At 37.9% G+C, this 10341-nt stretch overlaps 1 protein-coding gene across 3 annotated transcripts; it reads right to left on the reverse strand.

Annotated features, from left to right (window-relative positions):
- Positions 1-2397: 2397 nt before the first annotated feature.
- LOC122041221 (PH, RCC1 and FYVE domains-containing protein 1-like) lies at positions 2398-9892 on the reverse strand. Of its 3 annotated transcripts, none has more exons than XM_042600836.1 (9): positions 9419-9891; positions 8183-8269; positions 7932-8021; positions 7701-7787; positions 7490-7609; positions 4578-6677; positions 4359-4505; positions 3179-3699; positions 2398-2863 (listed from the first exon to the last, which is right to left on the reverse strand). In XM_042600836.1, exons 1-9 carry the CDS (start codon positions 9458-9460, stop codon positions 2728-2730), a joined length of 3330 nt encoding a protein of 1109 aa, XP_042456770.1. In that variant the 5' UTR covers positions 9461-9891; the 3' UTR covers positions 2398-2727. The 3 variants fall into 3 exon arrangements, with proteins under 3 accessions (XP_042456770.1, XP_042456771.1, XP_042456772.1); XM_042600838.1 differs by lacking the exon at positions 2398-2863 and adding an exon at positions 3958-4086 and having other exon boundaries at positions 3670-3699; positions 9419-9892; XM_042600837.1 differs by lacking the exons at positions 7701-7787; positions 7932-8021; positions 8183-8269; positions 9419-9891 and having other exon boundaries at positions 7396-7532.
- Between the last annotated feature and the right edge of the window lie 449 nt (positions 9893-10341).

Consider the following 10341-nt stretch of genomic DNA (forward strand, 5'->3'; position numbering starts at 1 on the left):
ATAACTTTAAAGAATTATCAGAAGTTTAGCATCTTAAAAGATGACAAGGGTAGCGATAGATCAACATCAATCGGAATGCCATAGGCACGAGCAAACGAATGGCACATTCGATATTCAAAGATGAAACACCTAAAATTAGTGGGGTCACTAGTAGACAATGGTGGAGTTTAGGGTGCTAATGACACTTGTGGCATTAGTCGGGGCCATAGAGTCTTTTGCTAATGGAAGGATCCACCATCGCGTCTTTTGCTTCGGTGAGAAGAAGCTTGAAGCGAGTTGAGTAGAGGCCAATGAATCACGAAGTGAGACCACAAAGGAAACGAAGAGGATAGTAATGTGGGAAAAGAAGGGAGGACACAATCATCTTACAACCTCTCTTCCAACCAAGAAAGAATAGAATGGTTGTAATGCGCTAATAGAACATAATTACTATTTATAACCTTATTATAATTTGAACTAATACTCCTTTTTAATTATAATAGCATTGAAATTAGCAAACAAGTTTTTAAATTTTAATAGTTTATAATAACATAAATTCTATTTAAATTTATTAAAAAGGTTGAAGCATTACGATACATTAGATATCAATAATCAACATTAATAGTAAAAAAAACATGTAAACTCATAAGCACATATATGTGGATTTCGACCATATACATGTATCTTTTGTCGAAGAGTCTCTTCGTCAAGGCAAGTGCTCTCTCTCTAAGCCAATAGAGTTATGTTGCTTCGAAGGCCCCGATGGTGGAATAAACCGCATTCGCTTGAGCAAGTTAGAACTCAAGCCATAGCTTGGATTCATCTTTCTCCCAGAGACAAAGACAATGGAGTAGTCTTCCCCAACCCTTGCACCATGGCAACACGAGAACAATAGTACAAGGAGGAGGAGAAGGAAGAGAAAGACGCGAAGAAGATGACTCCGTGTTGATAGAGACGAGGCTCTTGCGAGGCGACTCATGATATCTCAAGTCGTCTTCTTCTTCTTCAACCTCGAAGAGCATACATAATTTTGACATGGAAATCTTAGTGATGGTTTGTATTTAAGGAGGAGCTAAGTGAGCATGTATTATTAGTTAATTGATTATAAAATCCAAAGTTGTTTCTGAAATGGGACAGGCCAGTTCAATTAGGTAACTGGGTAGTCAAAAGTTCTACATATACAATGGCATTTAGGGTTTTTCTTATTTAAAAATAATAATTTATTTTTAAAAATGGTTGTTAAGATTTAATGGTGTTAATAATGCTAGAATACAGTATTACATTTTTATTTTATTTTTAAAAGATAATTTTAAAGGAATAAAATAGTTGTTTAGATGTTAGAGAAGGAATTGTTTAATTATTAAAATATTTTTAAAAAAAAGGTTAAAGAGCGACATTTTGACATTAATAAAATGTTAGAGCCAACCTTGAAGATATTTAATGTTTATAAAAGAATTCCGAAAATACAACCCTATCCTTCTTCCTCTCGCACCTTCATTAGACTCGCAAGCCAAGGAGGGTGGTGTAAGCTAGGGGTGCCAATCGATGGAGATGCAGCGGACAGTCATTTTGTTTTTAGTTGGCACAGCGGCGGACATTCTTTGATTACTATGATCAAGGGTAAAATATAAATTGCACGAAAGTCTACGTAATTTTGAGTTTCCTTGCTAACCAAACTCCTTAACAAAACAAACTCAGATGACCTCTACCAAACCAACAACCCCCAGCAACACAAGTTCACAGATTAGGTCTCGACCCACAACCAGTCAACCACAGATTAGGTCTTGACCCAGAACCACAGATTAGCTACAACTCATGGCCGCAGACTGGCTGCAATTCATGACCATGACCCAACTGCAACCTTATGGTTAGGTCAGACTAGGAACTCGTGGCCGCGAATCTTGGCACGAGGGTGTTTCATATTTTCCTTTTCCTCTGTCCCTTTTTAAATGGAACAAAAACAAAATGGTTAAAGTAAAGAGTGCATGTCACCTTGAGATGGGGTTGGCCATGAGAGAAGAGGAAGCAAAAACAAACAAAAGGTAAAGAGAAAGAGGCAATTAAAAACAAATAAATAAAAAAAGAGGGCATGTCTGGGGATTTGGTAACCTGAGAGGGGCCACATCACTTTGAATGGCAGACTGACCAAATTCCAAACATTCTCAGGCCAAAGCAGCGCAAACCTGTCTCCAGGATTTTGTTACACTAATGCTTGTGCTGTGTTCTATGCATCAGGGTTACAAGTCTAACACCTAGCTCAATGTTTCTTTAGAATTAGCAAGTTTACTTACAAATCTGGATTCACACAGCGTTGGCTACGACGACAATGCTGAGAGGGTTTCATTCACACAGCAGTACAATAGCAACAGCAATCAGTTCCATAATCGAGCTTCTACATATTAAGAAAAATGGAAAGAGTTGTCAAATTGCAGCATCATTAAGAAAAGGGCATTCTACATTTTAAAAAGAAATTTCATCTCTACTAGTAGGAAGAAAAAGGCTGCTTCCTATTGTTCTCATCTCTGAGATTCTGTATGTACATCGCATTACAATAGGTAATGGCCAGATCTAAAAGAGTAGAACATGATGTTCACGAGGAGAACATACATTTTGATAGTAGATCAGAAGTTCCCGTGTCAGTGTTGGAACAATCGAGTAAGGCTTAAAAAGGCACCAGGGATTTTCACTCCTTTTGGCTTTGGGTGATCAAACTAACTTCTAAGCATTGCAGGTACACAAATGATCTTATTATGATCTATGTGCAGAATGGTTAGATACTGTTGTTGATGCCCTATCTGATCCGCGAACATTGTATCTCTCGTAGACCTTTTCACGGTTTTCTGACCACCATGCTTCTGCCTGATGCTCCCCGAATTTTCTTCGACTGTGAAAATGCATACTATCAAATTTGCACAAACAGTTGTTGTGTGAACAAATGCAAGCACAATTTGAAATACAAAAAACAGTGAGTCTCGACTATATATTTTTAAAATTATGTTACTAATGACAAGAACAAGAAACAGAAATAACCAATACTTGGCAAGTCATCTAAGATAACTACAGAATCTTTACAAACAAACAAGAAACTAGGGAAAATTAAAAGGACCTTTAATGTAGATGCAACACATAATCACATGAATAATCTGAGATGATTTAAGAAAATGAAATTGAACTAACAATGTTTAGAAGGATAACCAACCTGAACCGGACTCTCTTCAAATCTCGAGTTCCATCATGGAGGGATAAGAGAGTTATATATACACCAGGTTCATACTGCTCGATCCATTCAGCCTCAATTTGATTACCTGATGAAATGGGACTTTGGGACTTACAATCCTTGTCAACATTTTGAGGTTGTTCACTTTCTTTGTGATCCACATCAGAATTACTGATGGATGATCTCTCTGCATTGCTGTCATGTTGTCCACTACTGAAGTCTTGTTCCATTTCGTTGGAACTCACCTGCCTAATGTGTTGTAGATCTGCACTCAGTTTGTTAGATTCACAGCTATCCATTGATGCATGATTCTGATTTGAGTTTCCATTGACAATAATTCCAATAGAATCAGGAGAATTGTTTGGATTGCTTCTTGGTTGATGATCTCCATCTGGAATGGCAAGAGGACTTGGATATAAGCCCACCTCATTCGGAAAATCTAAGTGTCTTGCTGCATCATTTTTGAAGAAGCCTTGGGGAAAGATCTCAGCCATGTCTTTAAGCTGCAAGATATAGATCACATCAGTCCAGACAAGACATATGTTGAGTGGACCAAATTAAAAGTGTCAAGAGAGGTCCAGGATAAAAATGAGGCCTATAAAATCAAGAAAAGTGACTAAATGCAAGCATATAGTATCAGTTCCAACTAAGATAAGCATTCAACATAAACAAATTTTATTATCTCATTGAAATATATAGGAACAAAGAGAAGCACAAGGTATTCTCTAGTCTTGAAAATTTTTTATCATTCACTAGCATACCTGAAACTCATTTGAAAGTGCTTCCTACTCTTTTTCTTCTTTTTTACCAAGCGTTCCAGGCTGTTTTGCATGCCGAAACAAAATGTTGTCCATGCCAACCAGTACGGAACAAAAACTTAAATCCATGATCTAGAGCATAGGTTGCCAATGATTAATTAAGGAATGTGTGTAAAGAATGGACGATTTAGGACAAGAACAGGCATTTGCCAAAAGTCCAGCACATTCAATTCTCACCCCAAATATCACAAATAACTAGCAATATCAACAGAAAGCACCAATTGATGAAGACCTTAATCATCAAGGCAAACTATATCAAAAAGCATTGAAAGTTTATATGTGAATTAAAAAGTCAATTCTAACTATGTTATAATGAGCAACGAAGACAACCAACCAAAAACGACCTGTGCTGTTAGGGATTTGATAACTTCTTTGGCAGCTTTTGATTTTGCTGATTCCTCAGCAGCCACTGTCATAGCCTCTTGAGCTTTCTTAGCCAATTTTCGCAATTCAAGTTCTTGAAGTTCACAATGCTGACTAAGGTTTTCGACCTAATGCAGATCCAAGTTAGATCAGACTAGCAATGGAAAATAAGCTATCCAATAGAGGAGGAAAAAAAATACCTGGAGACGTAATTTCTGGACTTCTTGAGTCAATAGCTCATTTGTCTTCCTCAGATTGTCAGTAGAACTTTTCGAGAAAGAAACTCCAGAAGTTGTGGATACTGGTGTTGCAGAACGTGGAGGACTACATTTTCTAGAAAAAGGTGAAACCGCTCTTGAATGATTGATAGATTGAACCATGGATGTGCTAAGCACTCTAGGAGCTACTCGCTGCAGATCAGTCCCACCAGCTAAAGCAAAATCTTTCATCTGCATGAATGAGCTGATTTGAGTAGCTCCAATCATGGACAAGGAATCATGTTTCTTCCCGAATTTGGCTGCTTTAATATCCAGACTCTTTATGAGATCCAAGTTAGTTGGTAACACAAAATTTGTTGATTTTGTCTCTATTTTTTCGAACCTGTCCTTGCTTTCACCTGATAAGCGAGGAAAACCATTTCTTTTGTTGTTTACTGCTCCAAATTCTAATACATTATTCAATTTCACATAGCAGGAATCACAAACTCGGTAAGGTTTTGCTGGATTAGGAGACAAGGCAGCTCTCAAGGCCTTCCGGGAACTACATGAGTGGCAATGAACAAGCCCACAATGGTAGCAATTATGTCGCTTGCGGGTGAAGCCAAAAGTTTGTCTACATGATGAGCATAGCGACTGCTCAGCACCTGATACCCACTTATGCTGGCATATCGCAGCTGTAAAGTTAGCACCACAGGCAATATATTTGACAGCTCTATCTTTTAAAGCTTCAACAAGGTTAGGTACTTTCCTATCTTCAAGGTCTCCATGGCCCAATCTCCCATTAGCACCTTTTCCCCATGTATAGACTTCACCTCTACTTGTTAGGACTGCAACATGGTATGAACCGCAAGCAACTTCTGCCACACATTCACCAACAAGTTTATCTTCAACTAAGCATGGAAGCTTTCCATCAGATTGTGGATTTCCAAGCTGGCCATAAACACTACTTCCCATTGTAAAAACTTGTCCAGAAGTTGTCAAGCCAATTGTAAGGCTATGACCACAGGCTAGCTTGTAAAAAGTGTGGTCAATCAGTGAAGCAACACAAGTAGGCTCAAGTCGTGGTTCCTTATCACCATGTCCGAGGCGATATTTGTCCCCATCACCCCAGGTAAACAATTTTCCAGAAGGTACACTGTTGTTGTGCTGAGCTACTATAACCTCTACTATAGCAGCTGTGTGCCATACACTGCATGCCACTGCAATGGTTTTCAAACCCCTTAAGGATTCTACCTCCCTTGGCTGTACAACAATTTCTCTGTTCCCATGACCCAAAACACCGAATGTTCCATCGCCAAAAGTGAATAACTTCCCCATCGAAGTTACCAAGGCCGTGTGCCAGGTGCCACAACTAACATATTGAACTTGAATACCCTCCAGTGGCCCTGAAACTCTTTTTGGTATCCAGTGACTGACATCATTACCATGTCCCAGAAGACCAACATTGTGAGTGCCATTACCCCAAGTAAGAAGTTCGCCTGAAGAAGTTACAGCGCAAGTGTGGAACTCCCCACAGGCAACCAAATCTGCACTATTTAGAGCCAAAGATTCAATAAGACGAGGGTGAACAACATCATCTCCAACCCCATGGCCAAGTCGCCCTCCAGATTCCTCACCCCATGTGAATACTTCTCCATGTTTTGTCACAAGAGCAGCATGCCGGACACCGCAAGCCACACGGTGAACATCTAAAACTAAATTTGACTCCAAGGGCTTAGGCAAAAGTAAATCAGTTCTCCCATTGGAAAAATTGATACCTCTATCAGTACCATTTCTCGTTGAAATTTCACATATGACATCACCCCACACATAAATATCACCTAAAGCATCACAGTCATCTTGTGCAGAACCATGACTTGATGTGCTGGGTGCACTAGAAACGCTAACTCTGATAATATCAGAAGAGACACCTTTCACAAGCATATTTGCAACATCTGATCTTTCTGAGTGTACAGAACTTTCAGAAAAGATCACTGGTGAAGTTCTAACACTAAAATCGATGTCCGGAGAACTACTATCCAATACAGAGCCAATTGAACTTACACTGGGGCTATTCAATATAAGATTCAGATCCCTGGAATCCTGTAACATTATCCAGATTACCAAGTATTAACCCCCATAATTATGTGCAATCTGTATACCCAAAAAGTACACTGAAATAGTTTCCCATCCTAAGAAAATATGCAAAATAAGAGAGTACAAACAAAGTAAATGCTAGGAATCCTAATTTCAATCATGGACTAATATCAAGAAAACCTTGCAGCAGTAATATAGTCGAGCCCCATTAAGCAAAGTGACCATAGTCCAAATCCTTTCCTAGAATACAGACCTAAGGGTTTAAAGTTTAATGTCTCTAATTGTCTCTACATCATAATCAATAACATACTAGGAATGCCCACTAAAAATAAGGAATCAATAAACCAGTTGTCTGATCATAGGGTGGTGTTATTTCAGATTTGTAACAAACTCAGAAGCAGACATTCAGTAGCTAATTACACCATGCTTCTAGGATAACTATAGGCAAGGCAACTTGAAGTTGAAGAGTTCATCGAGTTATAGCAATCCTATGACTCCAATGTCCAAGTATGACAAGATAAATATCTTATTAGATTGGAACATCAAAGATAAAGGATCAGAGGTAGACTGAAACATATTTTTCTAGTCTACCAGCTAGAAGTGTATCCCAACTGAATTTTTAATGATATGAATTGCATAAAGAAACTATGAACTATATAATCATGCTACAGGTTACTTGAAGAAGAACAGTGTTAAGCTTCCTAAAAGCACACACGTAGATAACCTGCATCCTGAAGGCTGAAGTTAGTCGAGAGACCTCATTTGGAAAGAACAACGTTAACAATAATTAATGGTATTGTGAAAGGTGTATCATTTACTTCAAAATACAGTCCACCATCACGCCATCCATCAATTTTTGGTCGTCCACCTTGATGAGAAGAAATCAGTGCCTTCAGGCCAGCAAACCACACCTCTGTCTCAAATCTATCCTTGCATATCTAAATATAAACCACAAAATGGAAGTAAATAATCATCTTAAATTGAAAAATGAGAAATATTAGATAGCAATAAGCACTTGGTTACACTCACCAGATCAAGAGACTTCGTCCCATTATCATATATAAGTGAAAAGGACAGGTGGTCCTTCTCTGAGCATAGATGTCGTCTAAAAACAGGCTGAAAAAAGATTAATTATAATCAGATTCATAGAGATATGAACCACCAGATAAATAAATGAAGTCAACCAGAAGCCCAAATACTTAAAACTATTCCTTAATAGCAACCTCTTCCTGAGATTACAGAATTGGGGGACTAACTTACAGTTCTTTGACCACGGACAATTTCCAAAACAGATGTTAGCTTCAAACATTTCTCTTCACCGTTTGATAACCAAATCAATGATGACTTGTCCTGAGAACAACAATATAAAGAATATGTCAAACTAAATATAATGAAGATATCAAACCAGGAGCGTTCATGCTTACAGACAAAACCAAAAAATATGCACCATGAAAAATCAATAAATTAAATTGAATCTTTCTCTGATAAAAAATAGTACGAAACAAACTTACAGCAGACAGTCTAAATGGATAGAATTTTGCTTTCCCCTTTTTACCATACTTCAGCAAATTAGTGCCTCTCTTCAATGCAGAAATTGCCTTCACACAGAACAAAGGAGATTAACTAAAAAGTATAAAAATGCATAAATATAATATAGAAAGTGTGGTTTGTTTTTGGTTTCGACCTCGATTATACATGATTATAAATAATTTGAACTGAGCAACCAAATTTAGGGAAATCACAATGTTTTAAAATATGGTTAATGTGGCCACATATTCAGCTAAACATTCATATGCAATGTTTAGCCCCATAGCATATGCAAATGTAATAGCACCTTGATTTTTTATTGAAATGACCCTAGACCAGGCGATTAATAGATCTACCCAAGATAGTATATTAACATGCAATAAGTCTTACTGGTGTGTGATTTAATGCAAACCTAAAGATAGTAAAATAAAAGGAAGGATACCTTTGATCGAAAAAACAGCGAGTGTAAAGATCAGGGCATTTTATGGTTTGTAACGAAAAGACATCGCCCCTAGATCATTATTTATGTAAGTAAAGGATTTCAGCTAGAAGTTAAAGATTCATTTATATAACTAATGAACCATAATTTGGTTCAGCTTAGGAGAAATTGCAATTAAGTAATGTTTATGCTTCAGGTTACTTGTACAAATCTTCCATAAACTATAAACTCCATTTCAAATGTGTATTTTGAAAAGAAATTTCAAGGTGTAGGTAAGTTAGTTTTTGTCACAGTGAGATGCATAAAGTTACCAGTGTATCAATCAAGTCAATCTACCAAATCACAAGATGACCTCAGATAAAAAGATCTTCTAATCTATATGCATGTTAATTACCACTGTCAAACTGCAAAATGCATCAGTCTTCTTCCATGTCACAAAACTTAAACTCTCATTCTATGACATTCAGATTTACCTTAAATTTCTTTAATAACCACCAAACCTTGTACTCAAATAACCGAAATATTACACTAAACAGATAAAAAGTAACAACTATAAAATTTGGGGCAAAATTTTCAGACCAACAATATCCAACCACAAAATAGGAGAGAAAAAGCATCGGAAGAAACATATGAAAAGAAAAAGCGAAAGAGCAAGTAACTATTGACGATTCATCAAGGAATCCACTTCAAAACACGATAGCATCTAAAACGTCTCCTTGGCAACTACAAAAAGGTAAATTTTCACACAAACCGAGTAAGATAAAATGCGAATCACACTGACCTTGTCAACAATCCACGGTGCCGATGAGATCTGCCATTCCATCTGCGGAGCACTCCACTGCGCCGCCGGCGAGGATCACGCTTCGTCATAGATGCCAGATCTTCCCTCGGACTTTCATCAATCTCGGCCAATCCTCCACAATAAACCCTAACAAGTCCCCCCTCCCAAACCACCCCTACCAAGAAACTCCTAGAATGCTCACTAGGTGGAAACTCTCATGCTGCAGACTTCGCCCCGAGTCGACACCGCGGCCTTCGAGAAACCGAGGGCGGTTCTCGGACCTCGGCGCGACGGTTTTTCGCGATCGGCCCTGGGCGGTCAGGGAAACCACCAACAGAGGGAGCTGGAGGCCAGTGGAGCGGAGCGAGGAAGACGAAAGCGACCGACGGGGGCGGAGCGCCGGACTCGAGCTCGCTTCCAAGGTGGAAAAAAGGCGAGTCAGAACTGAGAAGAGCAGGCGAGTATAAATTCAACTGCCGCACAAATTTTCAAAAACAAAATCAAAAAGAGAAAAGGAAAAAAAAGGAATATGAAAAAAAGGAAAAGCGGGTGTGGTCACCGGAGGTGGGGTAAAGAAACACGCACAGGAATGAAGCTTGTGTTGCGCCTGAGGAGCATTGAAGACTTAAATTGCTCTCGAGGATTTTTGTTTTTGTTTTTGTTTTTGTTAAGGATGTGATTAATAATCGAATGGATTAAATCGAAAGGTCAATCACTCGAAGAAATATTTTTATATCTATTGATAATTAATTTTAAAATATAAGGTAAAATTTATCACATTAAGGCTTATGATCCGTCTCATGGCAACATGTGAAGAGATAAATTAGGATTATTATTAAAAAAAAAGCGAGGTAATGGTAAAAAAAAAAAAAATAAAATAAAATAAAATAAAATAAAAAAAAATTATTATTTAGATTGGGTAA

Source organism: Zingiber officinale, chromosome 2A (assembly GCF_018446385.1).
Source record: "Zingiber officinale cultivar Zhangliang chromosome 2A, Zo_v1.1, whole genome shotgun sequence".
Taxonomy (NCBI): domain Eukaryota; kingdom Viridiplantae; phylum Streptophyta; class Magnoliopsida; order Zingiberales; family Zingiberaceae; genus Zingiber; species Zingiber officinale.